Source organism: Stegodyphus dumicola, chromosome X2 (genome assembly GCF_044657685.1).
Source record: "Stegodyphus dumicola isolate Sdum_Otavi_A_Nest chromosome X2, ASM4465768v1".
Taxonomy (NCBI): domain Eukaryota; kingdom Metazoa; phylum Arthropoda; class Arachnida; order Araneae; family Eresidae; genus Stegodyphus; species Stegodyphus dumicola.
In genome coordinates, this window is record NC_140781.1 from 4106190 (window position 1) to 4124188 (window position 17999).

A 17999-nucleotide genomic window follows, 5' to 3' on the forward strand; every position below is an offset into this window, starting at 1 on the left:
CACATATTTTGTTTAATGGGAATAAAAAAACCGTACGAGTAATAAACTTGTTAGTTTATAACATATGTTTTAGATGGTATGATATTTAATTGATTGTGTGGTTCTGTCTAATGATTCTAGGAGGATGATTAGAATTGATTTTTCTACTAATTGAGTTTTTTTACTTTTAATTTACACACTGTTTTCTTCCATCACAGGGTTATTTCCCGGAAATTTATTTTTCTCATACTAAGAGAAAATTTAGAGCCATGTTTATTTATCTGCCGTTTTCTGAAAAATGAAGTGAATTTATGCAGCAATAGATTTTTGGCAATCATCATGATTCATAAAATATTGAAACATATATAGGCTCTTGCTTACTTTTGTACCATCTTTAATCAAACTTATTCCAATTATCGATTTATGTTATTCCATAGTTCCAATATTCTGCATAACATTTTTTATAGTCTTTAGGCCATTTATTGCAATAATTTCCTTTTCAACTATTGTTATGAAAATTTTCATAGGGACTCCAGAGTCACGAAAAGTTCAAGAAACAAGAGCATATAGGTTTTATAAGTAGAATAACCTTTCAAGAGATGTTTTCTGTACCTCTTCTTCTCCCAACATATATATCTATATAATGATTTATTTCGTTGTAGATAACGTAATATTAGATGAGAGCTTGACTAGGGAAGGCACTTCACTTTTTAATCACAACCGAGATAACTTTGGAGGTGATAGTTGTAATGGACTGGCAATGGTTTATTGCGGAGATGTAACTTGGACATGTTTACTGCGTAGATAGAATGATGGATTTGCAGACAGACGTGGCCGAATTCCCCATTATTTTATTATTGGATAAAACAATTATAGAGACGCAATATTTGCTTCACACATGATTCTGGGTACAACGGGCATCCCCCACTTTTGTATACGCAGTTACATTTTAAACAATGGAGAATGCAAAAAAGTGAGAAGACGTGGCTTATTCATGGAGAGGAAGCGCCAAAAGTGGATACGTATTAATACATTGACACATATGCATGTGCTAGTTTCAGCGAACTAAGTTAAGCCGCTAATACTAGCACCTTAAAAAGCCCGCAATGAGGGAGACCTCACACGTAAAGCTTCGTGAATGGGACCGCAACGGGGAGTGTCCCGAAGAGAAAGAGGACTGACGCATGGATGTGGATGCAATTTAATATCTATTTGAAGGTGCGCGGAACGAATGAAAATTTAAGCAGAACCAAACATTAGGTGTTATAGTACAGATTATAAAGGAGGTGGGTGGCGTAGGGTCTTAAATTCACATCTATATTAATTAATTGATGCCCAAAATTGTCTGCATAGTTTACCGGGTTTTTAATGAATTGCTTTGGTAAAGAAAGTGAAGTTAAATTTATTAATAAAAAGACTTTAAGTCTTCAATTTTGAGGTCCTTGTGTTTTTTGGGTACAAACTAGGGTGCTTCGGTGATTTTTCGAAAAACAATTGATCTGAAATGTTTGCAGAGCTTTAAAATCTGTGTTTGAAGCAGAACACCAGATGGGTGCAGCATAGATCAAAACTGAACGAATAATTGTGGTATAAGCACTCTTTTTCTGCACAAGGTCAATCCTATCGATTCCAGCGGCTTTACTTATAGCAACCGAAACGTGTAGTATTAAATTTCGGCTTTAAATAAATCTCCCTGGTGACGTTCGGCACATGCGATGTCTGCCTTGTCGTTTCTCCTCAACTCAACCTTTAAACTCACCCTTTATTATCTTAAACTAAGAACACAGATGGCCCCTTTCTCGGGCTTACAGAAAGCATACACTTGGGCTTGAACTCAAGATAAAAAACTAAGAAACCAAAGTAATGCTAAACTAAACTGAACTCAGCCGAAGCTGCACACAATTAGCTAACATAGCTGGCCCTTAAAGTAAATTAAACGGCGAATATCAGCAGGCACGTTCAATACGGCCGAGCGTGGTTAGCTTTAAACAACGATGTAGCTTGACGGCAAACACATGCCACTAAGGACTCCAAGGCTCTTCTGCTGAAGTAAGCGACACTTTCCTTTAAATACTCTTTCTACCTCATTTACATGCATTGCGATATTAAAAATTTATTCTGGATGGGAATAGTAGGTGGGAAACAAAACAGTAAAGCATGTTTAAAAGTTAAAATAATTGTTAGAAACTTCAAATAACCTTTATAGACTTTGTTTTTTATTTTCATGTACATGAGCGCAAATAATGAATATTAGAAGCTAACAATGCTTACCTATGGTCGTCAATACGTTATGACATCACTCCTGGTCATTCTAATGTGACTTAGGGTTATCATTAGTATTTATTTCATTCAACAGAGACTGTGAAACACCTATTTCAGAAATAACACATAGAATCACTGTTAATTGATTTGAATTACATTACTTTTTCGATATGAGGAAGATGAGAAAAATCAGTAATGAGTGTTGCCTCCACGTTTGTCAATAACCACTGCTACACGCCGCGACATTGAGTGAAAGAAGCTTTGGATATCTAGATGGGAAATTGGCAGCCCATGCTACCCCCACAAGCAGCAAAAATTCATGTTGTGTACGCTTGGGTGCAGCATGCCGGGCTAGGTTTCTTCAGTCCCTGACCAGACATGTTCGATGGGTGATAGATCTGGAGAATGGTCAGGCCAAGGTAACAGTGCAATATGGTGGGCTAAGAAGAAAGCTTAAACACTGCGTGCAACGTGTAGTCGTGCCATCTCCTGTTGAAAGGTGGACACAGGCAAGCCCGGAAAATAAGGAAGGAGAACAATCTGCAGAACCTCAGAGATATAGCGTTGGTTTTTAAGTGTCCCGATAATGCGTACTAAAGAGTTGTGGAAGTGAAATCCAATACCACCCCACACAATAACACCGGATGCAGGATCAGTATGACGATGCATAACACAGCAGTCGAGCAGCCTCTTTCCATGTTAGTTATAATTTTTTATATAAAAATTTTATTTTCTTTGATAACAAAGGTATAACTTTTGTTTTGTACAACATTAATTTTTCTTTACGTATTTTGAATAAAAATTTTTTTAATGGCATTCTCATTATTCTTCACTTGTATTTTTGAGAAATATACGTGTTTTAAATAAATAGACTTTTTTCACAGTTTGCCTAAATAACATTTCTTTTTCTATAAATTACATAGGTTTTATATACAATGCCTAAGGATAGTATATAACAAGTCTCATATTTCATACATTGCCTAAAAACACCAGGTATCCTATAAAATACATATATATTCTATAGAATGGCGTCGTTTCGTACATTTCCGGTAGCAGATACACTGCATAGTACAGATGAAATACAATCAAAGAAAGATCAAAACGGTAACATAATTTGCAGAAGTTACATAAACCAAGTTGCATAAAAGTAACGGTCTAAGAAATATAGAACACTGCAACTTGTATGCGAAATACAAATCAACATAGCAAATGTTTTCTTTTTATGTATACGTATATAATTAGTAAATGGACAGCAACTAATTTAAGTAAAACATAAGCAGCTCGATAATCTTGAAAATAGATTGCAAATTAGGTGAAATATTGAAGATTCAGTTTCTATAAATTAGTGCAATTATTTGCAAAATTAGAATATCTCAAATTGCATTAATACGTAAACCATACACAAATATTGCAAAAGATTCTTCTAATGTATAACTTTAAAATATTAAAAAATTATTTGAAAAATTGATGTGAATTAGAAATTAAAATATGTAAATTCACAGGGAAGTATCCACTTCCTCCTGTGTACTTTCATGGCGTAAGAGGGCAGCACCTTCAGCTAGCAAGTGGAAAATCTTTAGTTCAAATCCAGGTATAGCAATTTTTTTTTAATGTTTTCTGGACTTCGAGAAAGGTAATAGTTTCCACAGTGCCGCCTGAACAAAAAAGGCATATAAGTGATTAACGCATTTTTAGCGGTGCTATAGTGGTAAGCAAGTCTAGCTAGCAATTGAGAGGTCCCTGTGGTTCGAATCCTGATAATGGCACAGATAATTGATCATTCTATCGAAAAACTTATACAAGATCATTCTATCGAAAAACTTATACAGATATAACTACACATGGTAAGGCTTCATTGTTTTGCCATTTTTTTAAAATTTCAGAATGCTGTCAGATTTTGTCAAGAAATCCGCCATTAGCAATCAGAAACTTCAATTAATTATTATTTTTTAAAATTTCCAATAGGGATTTAGCAGCTAATTTTAAATGATTTTTTTAAATGCACAGAATCAGCTTTACTTTTTTAAAATCAATATAAAGGTTGATAGGTCTCTTTCAACCAAATTTTCCTCATACTTGTTTCTCAAGAGTGTTTAGCATACTTCAGGTTGTAGGGTCGTTCTCTATTGTTCCACATAAACTAAATTAGATCCTACAATAAACTTGGCGAATTCTCGCTCGGTCGTGAATAACTACCAACGCAGAAGAAGGGCGAAAATTACCCTTTATTAATTCAAAACAGTTAACAGAAGGGCACGGTCTTCGTGTGTTACAAAGGCAACGTCAAACTTGCGGTGAAACTAAAAACGTAGAATATAATTTAAGTCAGAACTAAAATAAGTAGTGCTAGATAGCACTTAAATTACGCCTAAGCACCACGTCCACCATTAACTAGAACAGCCCCAGATGTCAAGAGGAGGGGGGCACATTGGCGCCTCGCTGAATTAGTATGCGTTGATTGTATATATAAATACAGTGTCTTATAAGTCTTTCAAGATACTTACATGATTTCCTACGGTGACCTTGATAACGATTATAACAGGTGGACTCACAGAAACCTAACAGGCGTGATGATAATTCCGATATAGCCTTAAGTTCCGATATGGCCCATATCGGAACTTAAGACCAGTTGTTAAAAAACAACTTAACGTGCGCTAGTGAAAACACGCTCTGAATAAACTCGGAGATTCACCCGTTTAAATATGCACTTCACTTAACCTTAAATTTACATCCTGGCGAGAAAATGTGAGAGGAAGTTCAGAAGTTCAGATAAAGGTATCAACTTAAAATAAATTTGTTATGCAAAATAAGGAAAACCATACAAAGTCTCCTTTTGGAAAAAAATTATATTAATCACTACTTTCATGAGAGTCTTGAAAGAAATGCTGTTATCTATTAACTACCTTTTGCTAAATCTATTAATAGCAGAAACCCCTTTTTAGACTAATGTTTTATTTTTAGTAGTACAAATACAAATACCAAAATTCTGCATTTTAGTACAAATACAAACATTTCTCTTTTCGGTTGCGTATGCCTTCTGAATATGATATCAAACTTTCAAATTAAACATCTCGTCAATTTTTGTGGTTACGTAGTCACACGTTTTACATTTCCTTTTTTCAATCAGAATAGTGTTTTCATAAATATAACTGTAGAGACCACGAGACCGTATAAAACTTTAGATTTCGTAATTTGTAAAAACCTGCTTTTTTTTTTTTTTTTTTTTCAAATTAAAAAATGCCTGAACATGAATATTTGTATAATTCAAAACATTATTTGCAATTTGAAGTACGTCAATGACCAATGAATGTTTTTGACCGATGCTTAAGGTATACATTGTATAATAATCACTTCGTAATATCCTAGATAATTTGGAATCCCTTGACAGCTAAAATATCGAAGAACTGTGTAGCAACTTATTGCAGAGTTTTACTTAGTGAGAGTCCAAAGATGGGTTAAATTTACCCTTCATTCCAACTCAAAATAATTTAACAGATTGTTCTTTCTTGACCTACCAATAAGCTCCACTTACGCTTTAACTCAAGATAGAAAATAAAAATTAATCTAATACTGACTAAACTAAAAGTAGCCGAAGCTGCACAGAATTAACTAACAGTGTTGGCCCTTATTTAAGATCACTGGCGGATACCTAAGTACGGAACAACACGACAGAATAGCAGTAAGATTACCCTTTTAGAAACAACGCGGCTGGAAGGCGAAACACGCTCTCCAGACGTTTTACTAGGCTGCTCTAGTGAAAAGATCCAGACTTCAGCTTAAATACTTATTTCTACCTAATTTACCTAAAAACTCATTCTAGCAGGGAATCATAGGTGGGAAACCAGAAAGCAAAAGAAAGGCTTGTTCAAAAATAAAAATAGCTATTAGAAAATTAAAATAAACCTCTACATATTTCCCCACCAAATTTAACTGCACGAATGACTGAGGTTTAAATTAACCTCGTAGAGAGTCTAAATTCTACCCTTCAAATTTCTCTCTATGTATTCAAATTTAAAATCGCAGCCTTAAATTTTGCGTTTTAAACTCTACTTGTAATTGAGTTTAAGACGCTTATCTTCAGATTCACTTCTAAGAATTGCGTGGGTATGGGTTTGTAATAGATTGAATGTACAAGTCGAATAACAGGTTAATAAAATTGATTCTTATCAAAAGAAATATATTTGAACGCTGGAATTTTCCTCAGAGATATTCGTACAACTGTTCACAATATCACGCAGTTGTACTTCAAACTACTAAAAACATAAAAATACAGCGCAATACAAAGCGTACCTAAAGATAAAGCTAATTCAGATATCTCAGTTCAGGCGGAACTAAACAACTCGCAAAAACAATAACTAAGCAACTGAACTGAGACGCTCTCTCTCTGGTTTTTTATAGTTTTCAACAGGTCGCGAGAAATTTCTAGTACTTTCTGCTTCTCGAGATCTCTGGAAAACAATAAGGGGATGGGATTACGGTTTACAGCCAACATAGTACTCAATTATATTTATTCAATTTCAATACAAATTACCGAGATATTCATTTATTCAAAGTTAAACACACGTACCCCTACAAAGCGCTAAAGAAACTCTTGGCTTGAAAACACGCCCGGCTGCCGTAGCTCTTTGGGATTTAATTACACGTTCGGAGAAGATTAGCATTAGTGAAGAGGATGTGCAAGGCTGGTTATCGGAAAGAAAAAGATGATGGTGAGGGGGAAGGGAAGGATGGAGATTAAGATGACCACGGGGTACAGCAAGAAAGTTGCATGGAAGAGAACTGACTAAGGGCTTAGCTTAATTTTTTTCATCATAAGGTTTGCCGAGAGATGCTCATCTATATCAGCACATGATATGATTTTTAAAACTACGGTGACAATGTTGTAAGTTGGCGAACATTCGAAGTTATATGCTATCGCACTAAGAAATTTGTTAGTTTCATGTCATAATACATATGGCAATTTTAAAATGTTGTTTAAATTTGCCATTCTGAAATATAAAATTATGTGTATGCATTTTAGTGTTAAATAATGAATTATATTTTTGTCTCACGTCATTCTCACTTGCCTCTGCTATAGATGGATTCGATGTTGACGGATCCATACAGATCCGGACTTGCTGTAGCTCATCACAATTATTTATCGACTCTAATTAAATTTGATTAACTTGCTTATACGGTTCTGAGGTATGCTTGAGATATTGTTAAACGAAATTAATTGTTTAGTAAGTAAGTAAGCTTTGAGGTATGTTTGAAACGGATGAAAAGACTGTTCAAAAACGCATTCTTACACAATGAAAGGCTTCAAATTCATTCCATTTTATGAAGTTTGTTTCTCAGGAAAAAGCATGTTTAAATAAAACTTTGTATCCTATATTCGGCAGAAAATAGAAAATCTGCATAACCACGTTAAATAATAATATTAATGCGATTTGTGTCCTTTATTCACATTAATATAAATTAAGATTAACAAAAGTGTAATAAAAGTAAGCTAACTAAAATTGTTATTAATAATAAAACAATATGGGAAATCAAAACTCTTTGCCATCGAAAATTATTCTCTTTACCTATATTAGGAAAACATATTTTTCGAAATTATGCATTTTCTTCTTTTTTGACGTGCGAAAAGTCTAAATACGCACTGCTGGCCATTAAAATTTTAACACTAGGAAAGGATGATCTGACGAACGTCAAAATCACATGAAAGGAAGAAGAGGTTGTTAGACCACGCAAAAGAAGGGAGAAACGATATCTGAAACACTGCAAAAAAGAAAAGTTATGTAGTAGATTTCTCATTCGGAAAGCGTTCTGTAAGGTAGGAGTTTGGTCAGAATATCGTGCAATGCCTCGAATAACAAAAAGAAATGCTTACCAGCAAGTGTCGGAATTCGACAGAGGCTGGATCGTTGCCTACCGAAAGTATGGATTATCGTTCTGTGATATCGCCCATCGCACTAGTTGACATATAACCCCTGGAATGCGATTATGGAATCAATGGGTTGCTGGGGGTCATACTGAACAGCATGCAGGATTTCAACAATATGGGAAATTAAAACTCTTTGCCATCGAAAATTATTCTCTTTACCTATATTAGGAAAACATATTTTTCGAAACACCTCGATACACACGGTTTTCGATTGCTGCCCTGGCCTGCACGGCCTCCAGGTCTGTCATCCATTGAAAACATCTGGTCATGGGTTGCTGAGAGACTGGCTCGCCATCTTTTTCCAATTAATACGGTTGACGAAGTGTGGCATAGACTTGAAGCAGCATCGAATCAATTGCTCTATTTTATCAAAGCCCAGTTCAACTCCGTTTTCGCTACCACGGGTGGCAGCTGTTCCTATTAATTTTGCATCCCTGTAAACCCCAAAATTTACTTATAAATTTAATCATTTTGCATTCATGCTACACTGTTTATGTACAATAATTATATTTTTTATATTTGCTTTCCTTCATGTTGCTGCAATTTACTGGTCAGCATGTAAGGATCCCAAGTTTTACTAACGTTTATTTTGTTTTAAATCTTTACTATCACTTCTTATTTTCTACTTCCGACCAGAATTAAAAGCTTTAACTTATTTATGCAAATTTGTCTTGCTAACGCCAAGTACTTAAGTTGTGGCTTTTTGCCAAGCAAGAGAGAGGAAGGAGTTATTAGAAGCAGGCCATAGTAGTTTTGCTCGGTTGCTGGTTGCCTTCAAGACCAGAGGTTTAGTCCTCTTGATAAGTTCAAACGTATCGTAGTTTTAGCAGCTCTCTGTACTACATACGGATTTTGTTAAATAACGGCCAATCTTGAAGTTAGGCACTTGTATATTAATCCAAAGTTAGTTTCAGTTAGAGTTTTTAGTTAGTATTTTTATATTCTTACGTTCAGACCACAAGTGGTTGGTGTCTGTATTCTGAAGTTCCGGAAATCGCTGTAAAGATAGAAAAATAAAGGGTTTTGTATACCCTTTCTGTGTGTATTGTCTACTTCACAATTTATTGAACATAGCTTGAGTAAGCTCCCTGTTCCGAGTCAGGACAGTTCATGTTTCCAAAGCAAGTAAAGAGGAACAAAAGTCCTGATAAGCACTGTATTTGAAAATCATGTAGCTTCATTTTACGTTCTTTGATGTGGTACGAATTGGTTGAAAATTGCATGTTTTATCATAAAACAGCTGAAAATGTTATTTCTATGAATCCCAGTTGTTCTTAATAAAAAAAAAGCTAATAAAGCGATATAGCAGATGGTTCTGAAATATTCAACAAGCTCGTCATTTAGTAGTCATTTCAGCTTTTTGAAGTTTCATATATACAGTGATTTTGTAATTATGCTTTGTATTGCGTGTTAAAAATCTGCTAAAACATAACTTAAAAATAAGGAAACTTATTTATTGATCCTTTTGTAAAAATGAGAAATGTTTATGACTTCATATTACCCAAACAATTCTGGAAAACTAAATTTTTTATTGTATATTTTGAACTAGAATATAACTACATTAAAATAAATATTACATTTCCCGCACAATGATGATTTTCTTGTTTTTCCTTATAAGTAACACGTATGAATGGATTTTGATCATTTAGATAACATAAATTCAGTTTATATGTATTTTAAATAAATTATAGTTATTTGTTATTGTTTAGCTTAAACGATACGAAATCAAAATTTATGGACTATTTCAAAGACAGATCACTGCTCCCACAATTACACTCGTGTGCAAAATTAAGAGAATTTGTAAATCATATCTATTTTTACGAAAAGTTCTGAACCGAATGCATTATTCAGATATTGAATCGAATACGTAAGCTTACACGTTTGTGCCTGAAGAGCTATAATTGTGGAGAGGACATAAGCTAAAGGGGGATTTTCGGGGGTTTGTTTGTTCGTATCCCTTTACGACATTCGCCATGTTTCTCGCAAGGGTTTGGTAAATTTTATAAGGTATCAGGTAAAATGAGTAGCCATGAACGTATAGACGATGGAATGAGATGCAGATTTGTCGGTAGACTGGAGGCAGGCCGATCACAAGTGCAGGCGGTCCTAGAATTCAGTGCGACGCCCAGTATCGTCTGCAATTTATGGTAACAGTTTCAGGACACTGAACCCATATCAAGAAGACCCGGGCAAGGTCGATTAAGATCCACAACGACGATTGAAGACCGTTATTTGGAACTTCCCGCGCGACGACACAGGACTGCTACAGCTTCAGAGCTCTTAGAAGAGCTGTGTGCTGCTACTGGAACTCGACTGTTATAATCTAAAGTTGTCCAAAGGCTTCATCAGGTAGGGCTGCATGACAGAATATGTTTGCGTCCCGCCCATTGCAGCACACAAGAAAGCGTGGTGCAGACAACATGCGCCTTGGACCAGACTTTATTGGAGCACCGTACTTTTATACTTTAGTCGAGATTCAGCTCGGACGCTGATTCTCGGTGTACCTGTATCTCAAAAGAACCTTTAGCAAGATACCATCCTACCGTCATCAAGGGAAAGGATCTACGGTGGTGGATGTGTAATGGTTTGGGCAGGCATTGGACAGCCACACACATCTGCCTATGTTTGACAAAGGCTTCCTGACTGCTATGAGGTATAGAGAGGGAAATTTAGATCCCTGTGTTCGACTTCTCAGCGGCAACGTTTTCCTGGGTTCCTGTTAATGGACGACAAAGATTGTCCACATAGGGCTCAGCTGGTTGATGGTCACCTGAAAGTGAGGATATTCTCCGTATGGATTGACCAGCCAGATTTCCTGACCTTAACCCTACAGAGCGTATCTGGGACTTTCTTGGGAGGACATTTTCATCTCGCTATCCCCTCCAAGAATTGTACCTGACTTGAAAACTGCCTAGCTGTAGGAGAGGGGTCAACTGCACATGGACTGTATCCTGTTCATAATGTTGTCATTCTGCGCGTCTTGCCGGACTGTAAGAGGGGACTATAATCCATATTAGACTTATTTTCAGTTCGATATCACAACGATGATTTTGGAAATCTCTGCACTATGAGCTTTATTGATAATCATGAAAGCATAAGATGGCTTTTGAATAGTACATGTAATTCTCAGTTATAAATGCGTGTTTGTACTAAATTTAATTAAAATCTGTCCATTAGGTTTTCAAAAATTCGATATAGTGTACAAATTCTCTTAATTTTGCACAAAAGTTTATATTCGGAACGCCATAAGTTATGTATTCGACCAGTTTTTATACATATTTTGCATGCAGTTTTCTTGCAAATGTGAATATTTTAAATTAAAAAAAAGAAAGAAGCATTTACATTAAATACTTTATTTAAACTTTATTATTTATATTTACATACTTTTTAAAGATAACATTCCGTAATTAACGAATAAGTGCATCACTATATAAACGAAAATTCAACCATCTTTCAAGTAAAGTGTTGAAAATGTCATATATCCATTACAAAAAGTTTCCAGTGAACATATTTATACAGCTTTATTTTTCTTTTCAATGACAGACAGTCTTAAAATAAGAGAGAGATGAACGCATGTCTTTCTTTGCAAATAAATAGCTTAATAATATTTACTTTTATTTTCTGCAAATCTTCCTCTATATCACTACATAAATCTCCAATTACAACCGCATTCCTAGGCATCCAGTAACCCTCTTTCCAGAAATGTTACAGATGGGGAGAAGAACACTGTAACTTAGTCATTGCTAACAAAGTTAAAACGTGCGGCAGAAGTGCCACATTTATGATTAAGTAATATATTTCACAATTGTGAATACTTCTACTATTCATAATAAGATAAACTCTGGTTTATATAAGCAAATAAAATGGCATATTTGCTATTGAAGTCAATAAAATAAAACAATTGGACATTGACAACTTCATCAAGAAAATCTCGTGAAATAACTTTTACGTTGTTAAACTTCAGCTGAAATTTTATTCATAAAGCTTCGATTATTCCAGAGACTGAACATATTCTTCATAAGCAAATATCTATTAACTTCATTAAATCTTACTTAAGATTCAAATTTTAAGGAAGTACTAAATGTTGAGACTTTTAATTACCACCTCTTTTAATCTGATGACTGGTAGATGCATTGCTATATTCTACTTATTAGCATGGGACATATGAATACTAATAAATACATGTATATGCATGTAACACCATAGATACTGTAAGTATCATAATCCAATTTATTTTCCATAGGACTAAGATACGTTATTTAGATTTTGATAAACCAAATTCTAGACGACGAATGAGTTTCCTAGCTTGACTGGAGGATATTTTGTATTTAACGACAAGAAAAGCATACCATAGATATAACATGAAACAGGCGAGAATATGTCAATGGAAAGGGACAACAAAATAAAACAGAAAACAAGGGAGATAAGAAAATTCTGTTCAAACAAGTAATTAAGTTTAAAAAACAAGTAATTAAGTTTAAATTAAAAATTTAGTAGACTCCTTTTAGGTACTATTATAGAAGATATATATATATCATAAGGTATTGAATTTTTTTTCTAAAATGATTACTTCTTGACTATACGATACATATGATACAAAACTGTTTTGAATTAAATTTTCTTTTTAAATGTAAAGAAAAACGTTTTTTTTTTGTAATTATTTTCTTTCTTTAGTTTAGTCATCAGAACAATCATTTTCTTATTTTTCTAGTCTTGATAAATTATTGATGATACTTTATATAGTGTTTTATTTGAAGATTTTCAGCAAAATTACAAATTACAGAAATTAACTGTTCAGAGCATATGATTATCCCAAGCTTTGAGCACAACCTACCCATAAACATAAAGTTCAGCATTATATAGCTAAGTATTAGGAATAAAATTAAGAAAATATTCTCCGTCCCCCCAAATAAATCTTTGAAATTTTTAAAATTCACTTAACATTTTGAAAAAGAATTCACAGAGGAAAATCTGCAAAACACTCAGACTTTAAAGAGTTAAATTGTTCCAGAGAAAGTGAGAAAGTAAGGTTTTGTAACACAGTTTTCAGACTGAGAGATTCAGAATTTATGCATTTATTTTCCTCCTTGCAAATTTCAAATTTAGCAATTTTGCGCCTAGGAATATGATTCATTTGAATGATATTTTAAAAAGTACATCAGTACAAAATATAAGGAAAAGTTAATTTTCCATGGCCTTCGGAAATATACTTTCTTCGGCTTCACGTTTGCTAATCTTTGATTGAAGACTACTGTCACTGTTTCGCTCCATAACTCCAAAGATGGTTATCATGGCAGATTGAATCTAAAAGTAAATAAAAGTGTATAAGTATTACAGCTTTAATATGCTCTACATTTTCATAAAACATGTCGATTTCATTTGACTGAACAGATGAAATACTAGCTTTCGTAAAGCTGGTGTTCATTTTGGAAAATTTATACATTATAAATAAAATATAGACATTTTTCAGCATGCATAATTGCGTGATTTACATTTAAATGCTTTTCTCTTTTGTTTTCTTAAAAAGGCACTCACGGCCACGACCACAGAAAAGCATGCCTCAATACCACAAACTTTGAAAGGCTAGTAGAAGACACGGTTGTGTTTCACGAGCCATAGTCTTTATCACTTTCCTTTTTAACCCATTATGAATTAATAATAAAAAGAGTAGTTTTCAAAACCATTTCATTAAAGCTCACAAGAACGCAATCATCCCTCATCTCACTAAATGAATTAGTAAGAGCGCATCCTTGAATCCCTTCAGATCAGTGTTGCCAGATCGTGAGATATTTCGTAAATTTATTACGTTTGCCAAATTTGAGCTACTAAAATTTATGTCTATGCGATTTTGCGAATTTTCCGCTAATGCATCATTTTCTTATATTACTTTTCGCTGCTTTTAAAATTTTTAATATGCAGAAAAATGTATATATGTTAATATAATAAAAACTAAAAATATATTTAAGCTTAAACAAAAGTTGGCAACTGGCAGTTCTGCTATTGTAATCCGTAAGCGCATGTGCATTCAGTTTTTAAAACTGGTTTCTGGTGCATAAGGAAAGCACACTTGCGTATTAAAGAGGTCTGGGGGGTTCTAATCCCGGAGAGGACATTGCTATTTTCCTATGTCTTCAGCATGCCCCCCTAAAAAAACCCAATGCCTCTACAAGCGTTTTCACGTGCTTAATCGATTGCTTGTTTAATATTTAATTATCTGTGGGTTCAAAGTTTCTGATGTGTTAACTAAAGCGAGAATAATGAGTAACGTGAAAAAAAACTGAGCACCACCTTTAAAAATGCTTGGCAAAAAATAGCTTAAGAATTCGCTAGAAAAAATGAAAGCCAATCAGATAAAAGCTTATTATAAGACATGTAAATGTGAAGTGAGGGCATATAAAATTGATTTAATGAAGTACAGTGCCACTTTGATGTATATGAGTATAAACGAAATTTTATATTTATAAGTGGATGGCTGTCTTACACAATTGTTCATTTCTCTGTGTTTGTTCTGTAATATACCTTATTTCAAACACTAATTGATTAATTCTTGAATAAAAAATTTAGAATACTTAATATATACAGTCTAAACAAAACAGAGACAAAATTTTAGACGCGGAGACATAAATAGCTGCTCATAATTGAAATAACTACCTGATTATAAAATGAAGATACTGTCTCACTCAATAAAAATAAATTGCCAACTCAAAAGAGTTTGGAAAATAATGCTAACAATTCAAATGCGAGAAAGCACCCAACAATGGATGTGAACAAATTAACTGAAATATAAAAACCTAAATTAACTGAGAATTAATTAAAATATGAAATGCAGATTCAGACAATGGGAAATGAACAATCTGGTTTTAAGAGTTTCCTCAAAACTAATATCCGTAACAAAACGACCAAGAATCGAATTACAGTCCGCAACCCACTGAATCCACGGAGACTGAATTTTTTATGACGTCAGGGGTCATGTAAACCGTGTACTTATGATATAAAAATAACGTGATCTCTTACATTACGTGCTACATTTTGCTACATTTTCATACTTCTCTTGCTACGTTAGCTCAAAAGCTTCTGGAAACAAGACTTCAGATGTGAGTTTTCCTTTCCCCCTTACGGAATAGGCCTAAACGTTTTGGCAGAATGCCAGAAACTATCCAGCATACCATGTTTTCCTTTAATATCTCTCTTTTAGGAACTTATGGTATTCCTCAGATGAGCATTCAGTTCTTTCGTTTTTCAATTCTCTCTGCAAGAAACAATAATACGTAAAACAGATGGTATGTGGAGACAGATAAAGAATTTCTTTACTGCATTCTGAAATACTAGGAAACATGGTAGTTTTACCTCAGTGAAAATTCAGTACAGTAATTTCTTATCAAATTAATTTTAATTGTTATTTAATTATAGATTAAATTATTATTAAATGTTAATTTAAAATTATTTATTATTAATTTAAATTATTATTTAAAATGTTCACAAACGTCTGTCTTCTTCAGGAACAAAAATGGTATTCTCCTGAAAAGAAAGAACCTGTATCTGGTAGCCTTCGAACTCAATAAAATTTTATTTAAAATCTACGCCAAACTAAGATTTCTTTTTTGACTAATTTTGAATATTTCCAATAAATAGAATTAAAATTCGTTAGCATTCTAAATAATGATTTAAATTTAAAATTCAGTAAAAGAGCATTTTCAGTCAGGAAAGGAGAGAAGTCATTAAACGGAGCTATCTGTAGCCATGTGAATGTATAGTTTATTATTTTTCTTTAAGTGTCTAAATAAAATTCTTATTTCTAACTTGGCAGCCAAGATTACAATATGGTAGTATATCTAATGAAATATAACAAACTGTACCAAAGAACCGGTGACTCAGCCGCACCCATTTAATCTTCTTCTCAGCAGGCAGAACGGGGTGTACCCAGTTGTCATCACCCATTCGGCACCACACAGTGCTGTGATTAGATTATTTATATGCCTTTAACGTTTACTTTTGCATCCAAAGCTAATTTCATCGCTAAAAATGTTGTCCTTAAATATTACATTAGTTTTTCAGTAACTATTTTAATGGCCTCAGAATAGCGAAATGCATAAAATAGTTCTCTACTAGTTTGAGGGAAGGCACATAATTCCTTATTACTATATACTCTCAATGATTAAAAGCTGAAACAGGCTGAAAGGATTTTTATATTAAAAGTATAATTTGAAAGAATTCTACCTTACTGGCTAGCAGTTACCCGTTTCTAAAAAGAAATTTAAAAACGTAAGATTTAAGTGTATAATTTTTTATTCAGTAGAAACAATTGGGTTTCTCCCTATTGGCCACTCTGTTAGACAGATTTAGAATTAAAAAAGCTTCTGCTTGTTGTTATGTATGCGAAAATGTTATTATGAAAATAATCTGTAAAGTTAAAAGAATCTTACAAATATTAATTGTTATCAGAATCAAATAATAATAAAATTGTAAATTTTGCTTATTTTAAGGCTATCAATCAAAAATCTGTAAAAGCGTAGGCCATCATAAAATGACTAATCAGTTGTCGAATATACTGCGGCCTATCAGAAATCAAGCATTTTCTTTTATGTGTAAGAGACATTACTACATGTGTATACTAAAGAAAGAAATTTTGCAGTATTGAAATTATCCATTTTTTAAAACGTAAAAGATGGATCTTTACAGTATTGTAAAATAATCTGTACTCAAGTTTTAGTACTCAAGAACGTAAAACATGGATCTTTAGAGTATTGTAAAATTATCTGTTTCTTGTTCTGTATTGTAAAAAATCCGTTTCCTTCCGACGGTAAGTGTCGAGTCAAAATGTGCCCAAATTCCTTAATATTTCACTTCCACTCACTTGAATCTAGGATCTAATTACGAGCAAATGTTAAGTGCAGTTCCATCTGTCTCAGACTTATTAGCACTTAAAATGTGTGGCTCATCTACAGGAAACCTCTGGCCCAATTAATCATTGGATAACACTTATCATTTATTTTATTCAAATAAATCATTAAAATTAATATAAAACCTATTTTTCTGATTTTAGTAGAGAATAGTTATTTTTTCGATTCTACTAATAGTTTACGATCTCTAAGTACTGAACAGCTTTTAAAAAGCATTCTCAGTATCTTTTTTTTTTCCTGCGCTGCTAACCTTCTTTATTTATATTCTTTATTAGTACTCAAGAGAAGATTAGCAGTCGCTCGCTAACACTTAGCAGATAACTCAATTAACTTAAAGCATGACCGTTAGCTTTAAAATAGCTAAAAATGAACCAAAATATTGAATTTAGATTTTTACTCTCGTAATAATCTATATATTTAACTGCATCGTATACAAAAAACCGAGTTCAAATATTTTAATTTTTTAAGATGTTATAAGCATTTAAAATGTGTAAACAACGTAAACGTTGTCTAAAATGTAAAAAAATGCATTTCAACTGTTATTGACTGATGTTTATGTGTTATAAATTCGCCCAGAAATGTGTTTATTTCTGAAAAAAAGGCTAGACATGTCACTATTGTTAACTATTAATGAATTTAACTGTGTTTGTGTACATGGTATATTTGTAGAACAGGAGGAAACAAAACCGATTTCCCTACTGGTTGCAAAAAAAGGCGCGATCAGCGTCTTTTGAATCAAAGCAAAGCAAAATAAAAGTTTACCTGCTTGGGGAAAAAAAAAAAAAAAAAAAAAAAAAAAACAGAAACAGTAAAAATTTTGTAAAGCATTACGCGATAATATCAATGTATCAATGTAAAAAATGCAGGTAAAACATATGGTGCGGCTGAATTTTAAAAGTTACATTGGATATAATGCATAAATTGTTTCTACCTAT

The 17999-nt window shown here is 33.4% G+C and overlaps 1 protein-coding gene across 1 annotated transcript in view; it reads right to left on the bottom strand.

The window, feature by feature from the left end:
- Positions 1-11500: 11500 nt before the first annotated feature.
- LOC118190618 (uncharacterized) overlaps positions 11501-17999 on the bottom strand; it is a 106547-nt gene continuing 100048 nt past the window's right edge. The window contains exon 6 of the mRNA XM_035361370.2: positions 11501-13468. Coding sequence (XP_035217261.1) covers positions 13419-13468 — 50 coding nt within the window. The 3' untranslated portion in view covers positions 11501-13418. The remainder of the gene's footprint in view (positions 13469-17999) is intronic.